This window comes from Rosa chinensis, chromosome 1 (genome assembly GCF_002994745.2).
Source record: "Rosa chinensis cultivar Old Blush chromosome 1, RchiOBHm-V2, whole genome shotgun sequence".
In the NCBI taxonomy this organism is placed as follows: Eukaryota; Viridiplantae; Streptophyta; class Magnoliopsida; order Rosales; family Rosaceae; genus Rosa; species Rosa chinensis.
The window spans coordinates 18,227,052-18,247,536 of NC_037088.1; the positions used below are offsets into that span (position 1 = coordinate 18,227,052).

General features: G+C 44.9%; 2 protein-coding genes across 2 annotated transcripts; both read left to right on the plus strand.

Annotated features, from left to right (window-relative positions):
- Window positions 1-10,595: 10,595 nt before the first annotated feature.
- LOC112184705 (F-box/kelch-repeat protein At3g23880) lies at window positions 10,596-13,878 on the plus strand. The gene is made up of 2 exons (XM_024322946.2): window positions 10,596-11,967; window positions 13,539-13,878. Exons 1-2 carry the CDS (start codon window positions 10,795-10,797, stop codon window positions 13,596-13,598), a joined length of 1,233 nt encoding a protein of 410 aa, XP_024178714.1. The 5' UTR covers window positions 10,596-10,794; the 3' UTR covers window positions 13,599-13,878.
- Window positions 13,879-14,719: 841 nt separating this feature from the next.
- Window positions 14,720-16,343, plus strand: LOC112181526 (protein PYRICULARIA ORYZAE RESISTANCE 21). Its single transcript, XM_024319893.2, has 3 exons — window positions 14,720-14,838; window positions 15,168-15,249; window positions 15,348-16,343. Exons 1-3 carry the CDS (start codon window positions 14,824-14,826, stop codon window positions 16,037-16,039), a joined length of 789 nt encoding a protein of 262 aa, XP_024175661.1. The 5' UTR covers window positions 14,720-14,823; the 3' UTR covers window positions 16,040-16,343.
- The last annotated feature ends 4,142 nt before the right edge of the window (window positions 16,344-20,485 follow it).

Genomic DNA, 20,485 nt, shown 5'->3' on the forward strand with positions numbered 1-20,485 from the left:
AATTCTAGGGCCGGGGAGGCTGCCGCTGCGCAAAATAGGCGTGAGGAGCTGTTAGTAAGTAATAGCGCTGCTAGCGGCTTCTCTGATGGGGAAGAGGTGGCGGGGAGGATACCGAGTCAGTGTGGGTCCTTCCCGACGGCACCCCTGTTGACGAGGCGGGAGGGTCGATGACCGTTGCTGCCATTGATCGGTTGAAATGGATGTTTCGGTTGCCAGGCGTATTGAAGTTGCGTCCGCCGATGACAGACTAGATGGCCTCGATTTTGCCAGCGGGGCATGCCACCATGCACGAGGCGATCTTCCCCCAAGGAGTGACATTCCCGCTACTGCCAAATCTCCAAATCCTGGTGTGTGAGTTTGACCCCGCCTTTGGTCAGATTTTCCCCAATATGTGGTGGTTGATGAGGGCGCTCAACTCGTTATGGCGCTTGTCCGGTTGTGAGGGTCCGACCGTGGCGGAAGTGTTGCACTTCTACGAGTTGGTGTACGTGAAGCGCTAAGGTTGCAGAGGGCAGGTGAGCCTGAGTCGCCGCCATGGGGCGCCCAAACTCATCGAGAACCTGAAGGACTCCATGTCTTACTGGTGGGGAACCTTCTGTATTGCCACAACGGGTTGGGAATACCAAGCGGGGTCCAATGAGGGGGAGTCGACGTTCAGGATTAAGTCGGAGTTTCAACCTATTCGAGGTTGTTTGTCGGCCTCCGCTGACCAAAGTTGGCGGTTTTGCATGTGATAATTCTTGTATCTGCGCTATCAATTAACTTGTCGTGCTGTGTGTGCATCGGGCCTGCGATATAATCTGACTCGCGAGGAAGAGTGTCGCGTGGCACGTATCAGAGGCTGTTGGCGAAATCGTAACCAGTTGGACCTTCGTCTCCTTACTGGTTGGGAGTTGTTGGTTGATCAACAATTGATGCATGCTGTTGGTAAGTAATTTCCGCTGATCTGCTCCTTAGTTGAGCTTGCCTCAGGCTAACTCGTTTCTCTATTTATTTTTTAGATTCTCCGCTGGGAAATAAAGCGAGCCGCGACGCTTTTGCTAAGGCTATGGATCGCACTGAGATCAACAATTTTTTGGAGAGCATGTACGCCTCCGGGCTGGCAGCCTAGTAGACGATCGTTAATCAGGAAACACTGGTGCTAAGCCAGTCCGAGACTCACGTGGTGCTACCTATACTGCACCACTCTCATCTCGGTGGCGATGATTCTCCCGTCATTCAGGCGGGGACTGGCGTGGGTCGTGGGGATGCCGGCGGGAGTAAGGCTGCAACTATGCAGCATGAGTGAGTGCTCTCTAACTGGCGTGGGGCACAGAAGGAGAAAGCGGTGCCGTCGAAGGAGACAGTCAGCATTGCGGGGCTGGACTCGCTGAAGGGATCAAGGCAAGTATCCACTGGACCGACACGGGTGGCGCTTCAGCGGAAGAGTCACCAAAATGACTTCAACGGAGAGGAGGAAAGGGGCAACGCGGAGACCATCGGGGCCCGCCAGCAGAAGAGGGCAAGACAGGCTCCGCTCAAGGTGCCGGTGGTCACTGAAAGGGAGATGCAAGCAAGCGACCTGGACTCGTTTGCCATATACGCAGAGTTCTTGATTGATGATGAGCGAGAATTTCTTTACCACCTCTAAGAGCTGCTCGGGTTTGGCGGCCTAGAGGGGATTGTGCGCTCAACCGCCTTTGATCAATCGCCCTTCAGCTCGACCTTTAGACATCTCTCGGTGGGGCTACACGAGGTGTTCATGGCTGCGTCGAAACAGCCTCGGGTTGAGCGGGAGCTTAGGGAGGAGATCAAGGATCTCCAGAGGGAGCTGGGGGAGGCCAAAGACAGGTTGGCGGATATGGAACAGCGCCTGACCAAGGCAGACTGTGATGCTGTGGATGGTCGCGACAAACTGGCCATCACCGTTGATCGAGATGTGGAGCGGAATGACCACGTCTCCAAGCTAGAGCAAGATATAGCCTTGCTGCAGGATCTAGTGGCGGCTAAGGACAAGAAAGTTGAGATCCTTCAGCGGGAATCTGCCACCAGGTCCGCTGAGGTGAAAAAGCTATAGGGTGAGGTTGCTCGTTTGGGAGATAAGGGGGGTCGTGCTGCGGCCGCCGTTGTGGATGCGTTTAAACAGTCGGCGGAATATAAGAAAGCGCTGACTGAGGCGGCAAAGGCCGGTGCCGTCGCCAACGTGGAAATGCTGAACCAGAAGGGCGCCAACGATTGGGTGAAGGCGTCCCAGCCCGCTGGGCTGTCAGGTCAGAATGCACCGCTCGCGAAGAGTGTGGATCAAGCTCAAGTTGAGGGTGCACGCTCGGGTAGCAGAGAGAGTGGTTTGCGTCCAGCGGACGACTCTCAACGGACCCCCCCTACTCAGTCCGAGATTTCTCGTGCTGGCTTTCTGGCTGCCCACACTCAAGCAGATGGTACCATCATAACGCCGAGCCCTACCGCTCGTGGGTCCGATCAGACGAGCCGTTTTGCAGAGCAACAGCCGCCACCGGGGAACGAGGATGTTGCTGCTGTTGCCCAGAATCCCTGAAGATCTCCACAGCCTTATGTAGTGCCGCTGAGGCCTCTCTTTTTGTTTAGTGCCGCTAGGGCCTTTTTTGTACTAACTATCCTTGGGCGGGGAGTCCCGACCTCTAATATATGAAGTAAAATTTCGAAATTTGTTGTGATTGCCATGATATGCCTGTGCCGCTAGAGTTTTGACTTGGAGTTTTCTTTTGCCAATCAATGAAACATTAAAGGAATTAAAATTGGTCCAAGTGCACTATGTAGCGGACGCGGTCCGCTGACTATTGCTGGCGTTGCCAGTTGCCCTTTGTGCTAGACTTGGCAACAATGGTTTGAATAATTCCTCGTTTCATTGATAGCTGACTGATCAGCGTTTACAAAAGCGGGGTAGTACCCGTTAGGTAGCTTCCCTTAGCTAAATATTGAACAAAAATTTAGCTAAGTCAAGATGCTCTTGGGTAGCGGCATGACTATTTGTAGTAATACCGAAGGTGCTCGGCATTCCAAGGGTGGGTCGTTTTGACGCCATCCTTGTCTATTAAGTAGAAGGTGCCGGGGCTAAGGACTTCCACAATTTTGTATAGACCTTCCCAAGTTGGGCGGAGTTTTGTTGGTAGTGGAATGACTTCTTTCATTACCCAGTCCCCCAATTGGAGGTTCCGGGCCTTGACCCTGGCGTTGTAGAAACGCGATACCCGTTGCTTGTTTTGCAAATTGTGCAAATGGGCCTTGTGTCGTTTTTCCTCTAGGAGGTCCCTGTCGAGGTTGACGTCGTCTCTGTTGGTCTCTGGGCAATAGCCTTCGACCCTAGCGGTGGGTTGAGTTACCTCAATAGGTAGGACGACTTCAGTTCCGAACATCATACAAAATGGTGTTTCACCAATGGCAGAAGTTGGGGTAGTCTTGATGGCCCATAGAACTTCCGGAAGCTTCTCCGCCCATAAACCCTTGGCGTTGTTGAGTTTCTTTTTTAGCAGCTTCTTGATTATCTTGTTTGCTGCTTCGACCTGGCCGTTGGTTTGGGGGTGAGCGACAGATGCAAACTCATCTTGGTACCCAGGTTAGCGGTGAAGGATATGAGTTCCTTATTGTTGAACTGTGTGCCGTTGTCTGTGATGATTGTGTGCGGGACACCGTAGCGGCAGTAGATGTTCTTCCAGAGGAAGTGAGTTACCTTGGCGGTAGTTATTGCCGTCAGTGGCTCTGCCTCTATCCACTTGCTGTTGCAGTCGATGGCAACAATGATGTACTTGAACTGGCCTTTGGCGGTTTGGAATTTTCCTATCAAGTCTAGGCCCCACGTTGAGTGAATCCATGGACCGATGATGATCGACAATGGTTCCGCCGGGGCATGTGGGAGATCAGCATATTGCTGACATTTGTGGCAAGATCTTGATACCCTCCTGGCGTCGTCGCCGAGCGTTGGCCAAAAGTAGCCTTGTCGCATTGTGCGACTGGCCAAGGATCTGGCGCCCGAGTGGTTTCCACATTCCCCGCCGTGTATCATTGCCAGCACGACATTTCCCTCCTCTGGGGTTAGACACCGGAGGTTGGGGTGGGTGAACCCCTGGCGGTAAAGCTTGCCATTCTAGATGTTGTAGCGGGTTGCTCTCCGCTTGAGCTGTCGTGCTTCGACTTTGTCCTTTGGCAATGTCCCATTGCGCTTGTATTCGATGATCTCGTCCATCCAATTGGGATTGACCTCAATGTTGAAGATCTCCGCTAGGGTTTTTGTGATACTTGGCTTGTCAAGACACTCCACCCTTGTGTCCGCTGGACTTTGGTGTGGCTGAGCGGTTGCCAGTCTCGCCAGTGAATCAGCCTTGGCGTTCTTTTCCCTAGGGATCTGTGTGATGGTGTGAAATTTGAATTTTTTGAGCAGCGTCTTGACGTACCCCAAGTATGCCGCTAACTGTTGGTCCTTGGCCTGGAAATTGTCATTGACCTGGTTAACGACTAACTGAGAGTCGCTGAAGATGTTGACACTGTCGGCCCCTGATGGCTAGGAGTAGGCCGGCAATGAGTGCTTCATACTTCGCCATGTTGTTTGAGGCTTTGAAGTTGAACTTCAACGCGTATTCCACGTTTAGCCCCCTAGTCCTGTTAAGATGACTCCGGCGCCGTTGGCCTTGGCACTAGCGGAGCCGTCCACGTATAGGTTCCAGTCTGACTGCTGGGGGATGACTCTTCAGCGGTTATTATTTCCGTTCCGGGTTCTGCCCCCGTGTTGGGTTCGACCTGATGCTCAGTGAGTTCAACGATGAAATCCGCCACAGCCTGCCCTTTCATGGCGGTGCGTGGTTTGTAGTCAATGTCGAACTCGCTGAGCTCAATGACCCACTTGCTAAGGCGCCCCGAATGCTCAGGGTTCTGCATTACCTGCCTCAGCGGTTGATTGGTTAACACATGAATTGTGTGGGCTTGAAAGTGCTGGCGGAGGTGTCTAGCGGCAACGATGAGTGCGAGAGCGAGTTGCTCTAAGGGAGGATACCTTGTTTCTGCTCCGTTCATGCCGGACAATGGCATAACTTACCGCTGACTATGATACCGCTAGGTATATGTACAGTGTTTCTCCTTGCACAGGAATGGAAGAAGTGGGACTGCCGCCAAGTACTCTTTCAAACTCTAAACGCCGCTTGACACTCTGGGTTCCAGTTGATGACCTTCTTGTGAGTCGTTTTTAGGACTTTGAAAAATGGGGCACATCTGTCAGTGAGTCTGGAGATGAATCGAGAAAGGGGAGGCTCTGGACGTGTACTTTCCACTCTGGGACCTTCAAGTTGAGGATGGCTTGTACCTTGTCAGGGTTAGCCTCTAGGCCTCGTTCGTTGACGATATAACCCAGAAATTTGCTGGCGGTGACGCCAAAGAAACATTTTTCTGGGTTGAGGCGCATACCATAGGCCAAGAGAATGGTTACTATTATTTTGAGGTTTGCCACATGCCCGCTGGCCTTTATGCTCTTGACCAACATGTCATCCACGTGGACCTCGATTATCTTGCCGAGGTGTTCAGCGAACATGGCATTCATCAGTCGTTGATAAGTTGCGCCGGCGTTCTTCAGACCGAAAGGCATAACATTGTAGCAGTATAGACCCTTGTCGGTGGTGAAGGTGGTGCATTCCTGGTCGCCGGGGTGCATCTTGATCTGATTATAGCCGGAGAAAGCGTCCATCATGCTGAGGAGCTCATGTCCGGCGGTTGCATCGACTAGTTGATCAATGCAGGGTAGTGGGAAGCTATCCTTTGGGCATGTCTTGTTAAGATTTTTGAAGTCGACACACATTCGCCACTTTCCGCTAAGCTTCTTGACCATGACCAGGTTGGAAATCCATTGGGGATAGATGACTTGGCGGATGAACCCAATGCCCTGGAGCTTGGCAACCTCTTCCCCTATTGCACAGTACTTTTCCTCATTGAAGGCCCTCCGCTTCTGCTTGATAGGATAGAAGGATGGTTTGATGCTCAACTTGTGTGTGATGATTTCAGGGGAGATACCTGGCATATATGCGTATGACCATGCAAAGACGGCAGCGTTGTCACGTAGAAACTGAGTGAGTTCTGCCGCCACCTCTGGGTCTAGCAGAGCGCCTATGCGGACTGTCCGCTCAGGGTGTTCGTCCGAGATGCATACAACCTTCAACGACGTTTCTGAGTTGACTGGCTCCTTCCTTACATACTTCTTCTCGTCATCCCTAAGATCCTCAAAGATATTTGGTGGCGGTGCATGGTTTCCCACCGTCAGGATTTCATGGCGGTGCGTTGACCGTGCTATAGTCGTTGAATAACATTCTCGTGCCAATTGTTGGCTTCCCTTCACACAGCCCATGCCGTTGGGTGTGGGGAACTTCATGAGAAACATGTACCCGGCTATGATGCATTTGAGCATGTTGAGTGCCGGTCGCCCAATGATGGCGTTATATGAGCTGAAACAATCGACAACTATGAACTCTGCATGTATTTCCGCCGTACATGGACTAGCGCCAATAGCTAGCCACATGTAGTTAGAACCCAGAGGTTGCGTGACGTCACCGGAGAAGCTGAGCACTGGCTCATGATCTTGGAGTAGTTTCCTGTTCCGCTTGAGGTGGTTGTAGCAACCGTTGAATATGAAGTTGATAGCGGACCCGCTATCCACCAGGATTCTTCCCACCAACCATTTATTGAGAATTGCGTCGATCAAGAATGGATCATCGTGGGGTAGATGCACTCCTCGCTCTTCCTCCTCCTCTGAGAAGGTAATGGGCTCCCAGCCAGACTTTGGGAGTTTAGCGGATCTCTCATAGCGGATGTTGCAGATCTTCTTGGGGTGGTTAGGGCGGATATAGCGCTTTCTTGCCCTTTGAGACATGTTGGTGATTGGAGCACCGCTGTCGATGGTGTTGATGAGGCCCAAGGGCTCAATGTTGGCGATCACAGGTGGCGGTTGGCGCACCTTGAATTGTTCCATCTTGCCATCACAGTACAGGGTCTCAATGGCTGTTTTGAGAGCGTTGCAGTTGTTGGTGTTGTGACCGCTGTCCTTGTGGTATTTGCACCACCTACCGGTGTTTCTTGGTTTTCTCCTTTTTGGGTACCTTCCTGGGGGTGGCGGTGGGATCTGATTCTTGCACTGATCGTATATTTCTTCATACGAAGCAGTGAGGACTATGAACACTACATATCGCTGAGAGGACTCCGTCTGCTTGTTATGGTTGTCCCCGTGGGATGGGCGGTTACCCTTGTTGTAGTGTTGGTCTTTCTGCAGCTTGCTTTGGTAGTGGCCCTGTTGCCACTCTCTCTTTTTATCAGTTGGCGGTGCAGCAAGGGGCTTGTTAGCGGTCTCCTGATGACTGGGGGGTAACGTTGTCTTTGTTGGTGTTGCTGGTGGTGGTGGGGTTTCTCCATATGTGATGAATTCCGCCTGGGCATGAATGACTGCCTCACTCATGACGTGGTCGTACACGGCATTTGGATGATTGTAATTGAGGTGATAGAGAAAGGCCCTTTGAGGAGTCCCTGCTTGAAGGCCACCGAAGCCATTGTTTTATCAAGATCGCGGCACTGAGATGCTACCGCCCGCCACCTCTTGACAAATGCCTTTAGTGTTTCTTTTGTACCCTGCTTGACGTTGACCAGCTGACTTGTGTTGTGGTGTCCGGCGGACAGTAGGATGAACCGAGAGAGGAAGGCGTGTGATAGTGCCTGAAATGAGTCAATGGATCCCGGCGGACACTGAAAGAACCAGTTCATTGCCTCACTGTCCAGTGTTTCGCTGAACAAGTGGCACAGGGTGGCGTTATCGAATCCCTTGTTGTTGGTGACCTTCTTGAAGGTGTCCATATGGACGAAGGGGTCGGACATACCGCTATAATGTGACATTTTTGGAGTATTTGCATGCGCCGGTCTGATAGCCTGCAGAATCGTAGCAGTGAACGGTCCTGGCCTGGACGCGAAAAGATGATTTGAAATTGGCGCTGGGGCGCCCGACTCTGCCCGGATTAACCTTTGCTCTAATTGCTGCATCCTTTCCAGTATTTGGGCGGTTGCGTCGCCAGCGGGACCTGCCAGGATTTTCTGCTAGACTAGCCTTTGCCTAAGGGCAGGTGGATTTCCCTCATTCCTAGCCCTAGCTTCTGAGCGGTTGGTGTGCGACAATGATTCTGCCTCTTGCTCCATCATTAGTTGAGGCACTGGGGGCGGCCCCATTCCCAGTAGCCCTGGTGGGTTCAGCGGTACCTGCATCTGCACGAGTGGTGCTGGTACCAATACGCCGGTATTAGGCCGGCTGTGCCTCGTGCTCCGTGATTGCTCGCTCTGCGCTGGGTTGGCGTTTGCTTCCAGCGCCCTTTTTAGTTCATCGAAACGTGACATCAGCGTGGCCACCTGCTTTTGGGCGTCAGCCTTTTCTCTGTGCTCCTGTTCACGCTCTCTGTTTGCCTTGTGAAGGTCCGCTAGTGCCAACTCATACAGAGTGGTGAGCTCTTGGCCCGGTGGGTGGCTGCTACTTGGATTTACCTCACCACCGGGGTTTGCCGGGGTGCTGTACTGTTCGGTTGGTGGGTTGGGGAATGGCGGACTGGTCCGCCTGCTTTTCAGCGTTTCCCCCGCTACCATTAGTCATGGTGATTGTGGTGGGATGACCTTTTGTTCAAGGATTCCCACAGACGGCGCCAATGTTAATGCTTAAAGTTCGGCGGTAGCCGAACCTTCGTTTAATGCGGGTCTGGTGGGCGGACCGCTACTCTGATGACTTGATGATCCTTGCTAGCTGTCAAATGAAAGACAGGGCATCAGAGCGGGTTGGGCGGTCTTCTCTTTTCCGATGCCTAAGTCAGTCAATGCACATAGACAACATAACAATAAATGAGTAGTAAATGCGTAATTAATGAGGAGAGAGGAGAGAACCTTTTATAGGTGAGGAGAGAGCTGACCTTATCCTTGTTTTCGATGTGGGACTGATGTCCTTCAATTCCCAGCGTCTGGAGCTTCTGATGCTATCTTGGCCCGGCGCGTGGCGGCGCGTTATGGGTGATCTGGGGGTAACCCGGGGCTCAGGCGGTAGCCCGCCTCGCTGTGTTTCCGTAGGTCACTCCTTTGGTGGGAGTCGGTACCTCTGGCGGTACTATGAGCGTGGTTCATTATAGCTGATTATGCTTGCGAATGCACATGTAGGTACAGACTGCACGAGAGTGTAGCCTGTAACTGAAGGTCTTATGCTTAGGGCAGTTTGCATAAACCTTTTGGTAAGGATTTGCGCTTGACTTCCCAATGGTAGCGTTCGCAAAGAAACGCTATGCGATGTCCCACTGGGCGTGCCAAAATGTTTGGCTCCAAAACCAGCTCGGGTAGCAAACAGTCTTTTTTGCTGATGTGATTGCGCAGGCGTGCCAGCACCGTGGGGTGCTGTCTTCGGGGAGTCCCTTGACCTGACTTCTTGACCAAACGATGTGGACGAGGAGAGCACCAACCTAGTCACAAGGTTCTTTTCTCTGCCTTCCGGAAAAAGACTTCTTGCCTTACGGGTAAGGGCTTTGGTTGTGATCTCTTGCATTCACCGAATCGATATTTAGTGTTGTAGACTAAGAAGAGCAATCACTGAGAAGTTGGGAGAAAGCACAGGGTTTGCTAAAGCATATCTTTAGCTTCGCTGGGTTGCGAGGGCGTTACCCTTACTTCGCTGGGTTGCAACTAGGTTGCGAGTAAGTTTGCTCCGGAGAGGCTTGATAATCTGTTTGATTGATTGAAGAGTTGTGTTTTGTTGTGTCCTTGAAACCTGGTATTTATACCATAGGGTTTCGACTGTTCCTTACCATAGAAGGATTATTGATTGAAGTTTCCTATTCAATCTCCGCTACTTGATTCCAAAAAAGCTCGTTTTCTTGCTAGATCTTTGAATGGGTAAAGCTGTGACCCAAACCCAAGTAGGCTTATTTTTAGGCCGCAGGTATCGGCCCACTACGCTAAATCCTCTAAAGGGATCTTGCCAAAAATACTTTTGGGCTCAAACATTGCCCCCCAGGCCCCGAGATCAGGCCCGCGATCATGTAACTGATTGAAGGGGACTTAAACGACACGCCTTATGACCGAATCGAGGCCATTAATGTGGGATTGCGTCCATTCGCTTGCGAAACGTCTTTTCATCGCATCGTTTCCCTCACAAAATTTCTTATTTAAATTCGCAGTCACCCACAAACCTGTCACATCAGAAAATCTCCCAGTCTCCTTTAAACCCAAAAAACCTTCTTGTTCCAATCATCTTCCTCACAGAAACCCAGAAATGGCTCCGAAGTGAAAGCAGTTGCTGATCTCTCCATATTTTGTACTTCTGCGAAACATCAATATGTACAGGATTACAAGTTTTTGTTTTTGAATATTGTAGTAACAATGAGATTTCTCGTCTCTATTGATCCGTCGAGTTTTACCACTCCAAGGTTTTACTCTTTTCATCTATTCTCAATGCTGATAACTTGCAGAAAACTGCGTAATGGATGAGATGAATTAAATTCTTAAGCGAAATTGGACTAGGCCCAAAATTGGAGTTAAAAAAAAAAAAAATCAAGCCCAATAACAAATATCAGAGCCCAACTCAATTTGAACTCCTTAAAATGATGGAGCGATGAAGTCACTGGGAGAGTGAGAGCAGAACTGCTGAGACGAAAATCGAAGAAGCCATTACACGCGCCGCCGTCAAAACAACAACTGCCGCCGCCGTTGTTTTACTCAACCACGTCCAAAGATTCCTCCTCCAAAACGCACCGCATCGGCCTTCCTCCGAATTCAAAACTAATCGCCACCAATTCCATGGCGGACGACGGCGGCGTTCACAAGCGAGCTCTTACCAGTGTCGCCGACCTCGACGGCGTCCTTGATGAGATACTGGCAAGGCTACGGGTCAAATCACTGATGCGATTTCGCTGCGTCTGCAAGTCATGGCGTGCTCTCATCTCCCAGTCTCGTTTTGTCACCAAGCACTTCAACTACGCAAGCAAAGGCTTCACCGAGAACACCTCCAGGCTCTTGATATCAATGAGTCATCTCCAATCCCGAGACTGTGAAGCATCCAAGGACTTATCCCTAGACTGTGAGGCATTGAAGGATGATGGAGATGCTCATCTTGCAATTGGAAAGCTCGAGTTTCCGGTAATGTTCCCTAATTCCAGTCGTAGAAATATTGTGGGTTCTTGCAATGGCCTGATTTGTGTAGAAATTGACCAGAAAGACATGGTGGTATGGAACCCTTGTACTGGACAATCCAATTTGTTGCCAAAACCTACTGATCATTGCATTCCGCAGTTTTCTGGATTTGGTTATGATTCCACTAATGATGATTATAAGGTAGTGAGAGGGTACAATCATAGAGTTAGGGGTTCTGAGGAAACCATGGTTCAGGTCTTTAGTTTAAAATCAGGTTCATGGAGGACCCATGAGGGTCTCGGTTACTTTTTCTTGGCAGGGCCGGCGTGCTTGTTAAATGGTGCTCTGCATTGGCAAGGGACCATAGTTGATGATTTTCATCCAAGAGATTCAAGGATTATCTCGTTTGATTTAGCAGAGGAAAAGTTTCGGGAGATGCTTCCATTGCCCTCTCTGGTTGGGTTTAGATGCGACTTTCTTCCTGGAGATTGTCTTGGTGTATATGAATATAGCATTCTACACGATGAGATCTCCAGGTTTAGAATATGGATGATGAAGGAATATGGGGTCAAGGAATCGTGGACTGAAGTTGCTTCTTTTGATTTACCAAAAGATCATAAATTCTCACTCGTGACGCCTCTGTGCATATTAGAGAATGGTGAAGGTTTGATCGCCAGCAGATATGATTTTCAGTCCTTGGTATTCTATAGCTTCAAGGAACAGACATTTAGGAATGTTTTTAGGACCCACAACAGATGGAAATTTGATGGACTCATTTACAGGGAGACTTTAGTTTCACCAGTCACCAGTGGTATTGCAGACATCTCTAAGATCAACACTGTGAGTTTTCATTTGCTCTTTCTGTCAAATATGATTGACTATCATTCTATTACTAAATTTATATAAACTAAGTTTGGCCCTTGACAAAAAAACAAAGGAAAAAGGTCCTATTACCACGCACTAGAATTATTGTCTATTCTTTTGCCATTTTGTGACACACCCACTGTCTTCCAGCTTCCAGCTTTGTGCTACTTTTCTTCTTCACATTGTTGTAGACAATAAGCATATTTGCTGGAAAACTAAGTTAAGCATGCATTCTTCATTCTTCACCCTTAAATTTTGGGAATCTGACATGTATGATTCATTTATTTTTTTATTTTGCTGATGAAAACCATATTTGAATCGATGGATTTCAACTTAGAAGTTATTCTTCCAGTAACCTTATTGTTGGAAGTTGGAATTGAAATGCCTTTTAATCATGTTCTTAGGTTGGCCATGACTGGAAACTCATTCATATACTGAATCTATTTTCCACTTCTGATACTTTTTTTTTTGGGAATTTTAGTTATCTTACCAAACTTATATTGATTCAAATGGTAAAAAGTTTCCCAATTTGGAAACCTCTTCGGAATTGCTGAGTTGTGAACAAATCCTGTTCTAAGTCTTTTTTTTTTTTTTTGGGAATTTTAGTTATCTTACCAAACTTATATTGATTCAAATGGTAACAAGTTTCCCAATTTGGAAACCTCTTCGGAATTGCTGAGTTGTGAACAAATCCTGTTCTAAGCCTCACAGAGTGTGTTATCTTCATTTTTCTGATTGTGTAGTTTTAGTTATTTGAATATTGCTTTTGCCAGTTTAGAGGATAAGCAATGCTGCAATAGAAGTTTGGTTTTGTTACTTTTCTGTACTAAAAGGAACTGTGTCCAGGGGCATATGTATTTGTGCCTAAGAGTTTAATGATTTGGCACTTTGGAACAATTGGAGGCCTTTGGCAGTGGCCTCAATATCTGTCAACTAGAAGAACATAAACTGGATAATTTGTTATATCTTTGTGGAGTTGAGCATAATGCTGCTATATTGCTATGTAATGGAAAGTAACTCTTGACGCTACAAAGTTTGTATTCTAATTCAGTGATCTGTGGAGTTGGTTTCAGTTAAGTTCCCCACATTTGTTAATTTCCCAATTGTCAAATTCTAATTACCTGATTGTTAGTCTTTACTTATGAAAACAATTACCGTCACGATTTCAAATGATTCTGAAATTTGGTGTGATATTGAATCTAACTTCTCTTGTGCAATCACTACCATGTACATTGTCTGGTGCTTGGTAAAATTTTCTATAATCTTGCCATTTGGGGTATATCCACTTTGTTTGTTTGTTTTTCCGTTTTTTCCTTCAGAATAGCATCATAGTGATAATTGTTCCTCATTTTTTGCGTAAACAACCATTTATATGTTGAAAGTAAAACAGCAGACAACAGTATAAGCTTGTCCTTTTACACCCGTATTTGTCTTTGATTTTCATTTGTTGGTATTAGTTTGAAGTGAGAAAATAGATTGCAGAACTGATTTTGATTTTGAGTGAATGAAATGCTTGATACTTACTCTTTCTGACTCTTGACTGTCAGATTTGTGGGGAGCTAATTTGTGAGCACCATGATGCTCAAGGAAATCAACAAAATGTTTGAATCAAGTTGAAGCTGCTGCAGAGGTGAAGAGCCCAGTTGTAAATGAAGGTGGAATTCAGGAATTGGTGCTCGCATTAGATAGACATGACTTCTGAATCTCCCTCAATGTACAACTAAATTATTTTGGTTTCACCGACTGCCAGTATTGGTTTTTAGTTGTTTAATTTTATTTCAAAATGTATCAAGATATGTTATCAAAGACAAAATGGTATATCCACCAAGATAGCAAGTCAAAAAATATGAAAGAACCTATACTTTTGAGCAGGCCAAACAACAGTAATCACTTGTGGCTCAAAACCATTGCTTCTTTTCTGGAGCAAGTAGATGTGTTGACGTTAGATGGACATTTTTAACCCAGTGGAATCCCGGAAGCTACTTTCACTCACAAGGTCAATATAATAAAACGAGACCCTTCCTTCCTTCTCATAGTCACAGACGGAGTGAGCGAGCAAAACAAAGAGGGAAAATGGCTTATCATGTATCCTCCACGCCCTCTCTCATTCACTCTCTTCCTCTAGAAAGCTCTGGCCAACTAACTCTGATATTCACACTTCCAATCTCACCTTCCCTACACTCCAGAATTTCTCTCCAAATAAACCATGATTCTTTACAAGAAACCCAGAGCCCAGATGTCCCAAGACCTGAAAACCCTCCAAGCCCAGATGGCAATTCCGAGTCTTCTCCCAAAAGCTATATTTGGGTCAATCCCAGCAGCCCTAGAGCTTCACAGCTCAGGAAGAAATCCTACGATTCCAGGTATGCTTCTTTAGTCAAAGTAGTCGAGTCCTTGAACTCTGGTGGTCCCAGTGAAAGTGATGTTGTTGGTGTTTAAAGGGTTTATTGAATTAAGGCCAAGTTTAATACAGTTGTATGAGGTATATAACTATATTTAGTACTTTTTTTTTTTACTTTGTTAAGAGGAATCCTAAGAAAAATTCCTTCGGCGCATGTGAAATGCTCCAACTGTGCATTGTAGGACAGTGCTTGGTCATTTTGATAGCTTCGGGGTTCGAACCTAGGTTGATGAGCACACCCAACTAGGCAAGAATCACTAGGCCACTTGTGGTTAACTATATTTAGTACATATTAATTAAGTGAAGAAATGTCAGATGTTGACTTGGGCGGTCTTGACCCCTTCACCCTATACTCCTGTATTCAGTCATTTCAGCCGAGACACTGTTCAAAACAGCAGGTCCCATCTGATCGAGCACTCACTGCTACAACAATGGGGGAAAAGAAGGTATTTCTCTATGCACTAGAAAGTTGTTTATGCTGTTCAAACTAGATCACCCATTTGATCAATTCTGCTCCTCTCAATATATATTTTTTGTGGCTGCTACAAATCATTTTAATTCTCAAGTTTTTGCGCTGTTTCTTCTTCAATTTGTCAGATACTACTTAATCCATCATTCTTCTGTCAGAAACACAGAACTTGATGGATTCGATTTCTCATCTTCAAACCCGAGATCATCAACCTCGATCAATTCTTAATCACGCCCTTCTTGTTTTGCAGAAAAAACCTCCTTTCTATATCTTTCTAATTTCTGCAAATGATTGTATTAATGTCAGGTGACTATAATGATTCTGAAGGTAGACCTTCAGTGTGAAAAATGCTACTGGAAGGTCAAGAAAGTTCTCTGTAAATTCCCTCGTGAGTCTCTCTTTTCTCTTCCTGTTCGGTTCATTAATATCGTGAAAAACGTAAACTGAGTGATTTGTGGTATTGGTTGGATATTTTGTGAACAACAGAAATACGAGACCAGACGTACGACGAGAAGAACAACCTGGTGATCATCAAAGTGGTCTGCTGTAGTCCTGAAAAGATCAGGGACAAGCTATGCTGCAAAGGAGGTGGCGCCATTAAGAGCATCGAGATCAAAGAGCCCGAGAAGCTCAAGCCTCCTTCTACGGGTGACAAATCCAAACAAACACAAGCTGCAGGTGAAACCAAAGGTGCCAAGGACGCGTCTAAAGAGAAACAAAAGGAAGATAAACCCGAAGACGGCGAGAAGCCGAAGGATGAGTCGAAGCAGAAGCGTGCTCCGGTTACTGCTTGTACTCCGCGGCCGGTGAACCCGTGCTGTATGGATTGTTATGGAGGGCGTCCTGGTGGTCCCTGCGAAACTCACCCTCCGCGGCGGCCGGTGAACCCGTGTTGTATGGATTGTTACGAAGGGCGTCCTAGTGGTCCCTGCGAAACTCGCCCTCCACGGCGGCCGGTGAACCCGTGTTGTATGGATTGTTACGAAGGGCGTCCTGGTGGTCCCTGCGAAACTGGGTATGGTTACGGTAGGCTTGCCCTTTACATGCAGTACGATGGCTACTATGGAAGGCCGGTCCATGATAGTTACGGCGGTGGGAGGAGCTATACTACTAGTTACTGCGTGACCCGCCCCGATTGTTTCAGTGAAGAAAATCCCCAAGCGTGCGCCATCATGTAAAACCCTACGTACCTACCTACTGTGCTTTTTGCTGCCTTTGTGGGAAAGTTTCCACCAGCTCGGTGGTCCTTCATTTTTAAAGTTGTACGACGTTGAAGTAAAGAATAAAGTATGGTTGGTGATGGTGCGATCAGATTATCCAGCCATCCCACCACTATAGAAGTTTCCAAAAATCATTTGCATATTTTGTCGTGCACATGTTTGCATGCATATATGCTTTTCAATTATTTGCATGCATATATGCTTTTCAATTACTTGCATGCATATATGCCTTTTGTTTTAGAGAACCTAAATATGCAAGAGAGATAATTTGGGGAATGAATGTTAATGTAAATTTAACAATGAACATCTAATCCTTGATCATATATAAACTCAGACAATTAAAACAGCACAACAGCATTTATGAAAATCTGTCATGATGCAGATATAATTGATATTGAATTTAAACCAATTCTGAGTTCATTATATAGATTAACAGATACTAGATGATTGACACAACTATGCCAATTGTAAGATTGTAATTCAAGAACAATATGAATCACGTCCAAAATGTAATCTTCAGTATATCAAATATTGAATCCATAAAAGGAATTAAACTAATAAAAGTACGTGTGTGATACTGACACGATGGAGTGCCACTGTCTATTGATGCTTCTCCAAGATTCACTCTTAATCTGAAATGTTTGATGGGACAATTGTTTGAGAACGAAGTATTCTTGCAGGGATCAATGTAGGCTGTACAATCCTCTTATATAGACAAGGCAAATGAGGCAGTTCCTTCCATCAAGGAACTGTCATGCATGTAACTACCATATTTTGTTTGATTAGATTAATCCAGATAACCATACAATTTGCATTTCAAATTCAAATAGATCATTATCACCAAACCAATTTTCGATTATAAGTTTTATGTGTTTATATGTGTCACTATTTGAACTCAAAGCATCTCATATATACCAGCTTAAGTAATAATGTTGATATCTAGTTCCAATGAGTTTTATAATCTCCCACTGAACTAGATATCACACAAGATTAATTATACACATGAGTTGCTTCTAAAGTGTGCAGTTGAGTTCAACAACCCTATCTATTTTCAAAGTTATGTCAATATACTGAACTGCATTGAACTAGAGAAAATTACAATGTTTAAATAAAACAATGATCTTCCATAATCACAATGCAGTGAGCAGAATCACATGAACTACCTCAAGTATGATTTTGTACATGTTCAAAATATACAGTAATCGATTTGTATTACATGTATGATCCAAATTAAGACATTTTCAACTGAATAGAGAGCTGTATCATATTTGCTTATTTCATATCAACACTAGATTTTCTGCATATCTTTAATTTATAAAGCAAATGAATGTTGAAAATTAATTTCATTCAAATGATGAATATTAGATAATAAATTTGTGAAATTGGCTGATTAAAAATGTATAGTCATACAATTACTTATAGGACTATTTCATATAAAATGCATTACGTACATATGGAATCCAAGACTCCCATATTCTTCACATGACTGATGAACACAGAAACTGGTAATGCCTTGGTTAAAGGATCTGCCAGTTGCTCCTTTGTTCCTATCTTAATCACCTCCACCTCATTGTCTCTAACACTTTCTCTAACTGAAAAATACTTGACATCTATGTTTCTGAAACAGATGTTCTTCTATTGTTCTTCGAAAAGAACACTGCTGCAGCATCGTCGTCACAGTATATAGGCAAAGGTCTTTCTATTGAATCCAACATCTTCAATCTCATAATAAAATTCCTTAACCACAGTGGACGAGCAGTAGCCTCAAATATTGCTATATATTCTGCCTGAAATGTTGATGTGGCTGTCAAGGACTGTTTGCTTGTCTTCCAAGAAATTGCTCCTCCTGCAAGCATAAATACGTAACCTGAGGTGGACTTCAAATCATCTGAATCTTGTTTGTAGGATGCATCAGTATAAGCTTCAACTTTCAATTCTTGATCTTCTAGCCTTCTGTATACAAGCATGTGATCTCTTGTGTTTTTCAAATATATTAAAACTTTCTTTCCAGCCACCCAACCCAACGCTCATGACTGCATTGGATTGATACCTTGATAGCATGTTCACAGCAAATGCTATGTCAGGTCTAGTGCAAACCTGATCATACATTAAACTTCCAACTTGCATAGGGTATTCTTTCCATCCCTTTTCTTTGCAATGCATTTTGAGGACACTGTCCTTTGTGCAATTTATCACCTTTTGACATAGGTGACTCGCTAGACCTGCACTTTTCTAAACCAAACCTCTGCAGCACTTTATCTATATAATTTTTCTGTGATAATCCAAGTGTGCATAATTTTCTATTTCTAGTCATTTCAATCCCAAGAACATAGTGTGCTTCTTCCATGTCCTTTATGTCAAAATTTTACAGCAAGAACTCTTTGAATTGGTTGATTTCAGCAAATTAACATATTGTTGTTGGCTAGCAAAATGTCATCCACATAAAGAATTAAAAACACTATTTCACTCCCATTGGTCTTGCAGTATATGCATTCATCCAATTTATTCTCCTCAAATCCATACTTGGTTATAACTTCATCAAATTTCAGGTACCATTGTCTAGATGCCTGTTTAAGTCCATAAATAGACTTTTGCAGTTTGCATACCTTCTTGTCATCATCTACAAATCCTTTTGGCTGCAACATGTATATTTCTTCAAATAAATCTCCATTCAAAAATGCTGTTTTGACATCCATTTGGTGCAGCTCCAAATAGTAATGAGCCACTAAGGCCATAATTACTCTGAACGCATCCTTAGTTGAAACTGGAGAGAATGTTTCATTGCAATCAATCCCTTCCTTTTGGTTGTACCCTTTTGCCACCAATCTGGCCTAGTGCCTCTCAACTCTTCCATTTGCATCTTTCTTGGTTTTAAATACCCATTTGCAGCCTATGGGATGCATATCTGCAGTTCTATCCACCAAGGTCCAAACTTCATTTTTAGCCATGCTCAAAAGTTCATCCTGCATTGCTTCTTTCCACTGCTTACTGTGCTTGGACTTCATGGCTTCTTCAGGTGTCACAGGGTCACTTTCTTTCCCCAAATCAAGTTCAACCTCAGTGAAATATAACTTGTAATCACTGGAAATTGTAGGTTTTCTTGTTCTTATTGATCTTCTCACAGCTTCTGATGTGTCATTTGCAACAACCTTTATGTTTTGAGTGCTTTCAGGTCCATGAATTTCATTCTGAGTTTTGAACTTGATTTTCATCAACTGTTATTGGAACTACTTCTTCACTTTCAGTTTGATTCCGCACTGTTTCCTCATTCAAAATGCAGTTTCTGCAGCAACTATTTCTGGATACACAAACCATTCTTCCATCTTTTGGTTTACTTGTTCCATACTTGAACTTGCATCTGTTTTATCATGTTCATCAAACATCTCATCATAGAATGTTTCTTTGTGAGTTTCAAAAATCTTGGTTCCCCTTTCTGCATTGTAAAACTTAAATCCCTTTGATTTCTTTGAGTATCCAATGAAATATGCAGATATTGAAAGAGAGTCCAGTTTGTCATTTTTCTCCATGTTGTAGACTCTTGCTTCTGCTTTGCAGCCCCATACATGCATGTGATTCAAACTTGGCTTGTAACCACACCATAATTCAAAAGATGTACCATTTACAGCTTTGCTTGGTGCTCTATTGCAGATATAATTGGCTGTCTTTAATGCTTCCCCCCATAAGAACTTTGGAAGACTTGATCTGGCAAACATGCTCCTCACCATGTCCATCAAGGTTCTATTTATTCTTTTAGAAACACCATTTTGTTGAAGGGTGTATGGTGTTGTATACTGAGCCAAAATACCACATTCCTCTAAATATATGGCAAAGGGACCCTTGTGTTGTTCTTTCTCAGAATATTTTCCAAAATATTCACCTCCTCTATCTGATCTTATCACTTTGATAAGCTTCTCAGTTTGTCTCTCAACTTCTATTTTGAACACTTTAAAAACATTTAGAACTTGTGATTTTTCTTAAATCAAATGGACAAAGCAAAATCTGGAAAAGTCATCTATAAATGTGACAAAATAACAATTTCCACAGATAGTATTGACTAGAAATGGACCACAAACATCTATGTGAATAAGTTCTAATAAGGTTTGAGCCCTTTTTGAACCAAAATTTCTGAAATCGGTCATTTTTCCTTTTAAACAACTGACACAAGTTTCAAAGTCTTTAAAATCTAGCTGAGGTAAAATGTTTTGTTTCACAAGTTCTTGCAATCTATGTTTGGAAATGTGTCCCAATCTTCTATGCCACAGAAAAGATGAAGAACTTTGGAAGTTCTTTCTTTTAGTTCTAGATTGTTTGTCAATTGACAAAACTTCAATTGGCTTGGGATCTACAATTAATGTTGACACAGTTCACATACCAATAACCATCTACTAATTGTGTATCACCGAA

Excerpts from the sequence above, each read along its gene's own strand:
- LOC112184705 (XM_024322946.2), top strand. The coding sequence starts at position 10,795 with ATGGCGGACGACGGCGGCGTTCACAAGCGAGCTCTTACCAGTGTCGCC. Across the intron at positions 11,968-13,538 it reads ACATCTCTAAGATCAACACT|ATTTGTGGGGAGCTAATTTG; the intron begins GTGAGTTTTCAT and ends CTTGACTGTCAG.
- LOC112181526 (XM_024319893.2), top strand. Across the intron at positions 15,250-15,347 it reads AGTTCTCTGTAAATTCCCTC|AAATACGAGACCAGACGTAC; the intron begins GTGAGTCTCTCT and ends TGTGAACAACAG.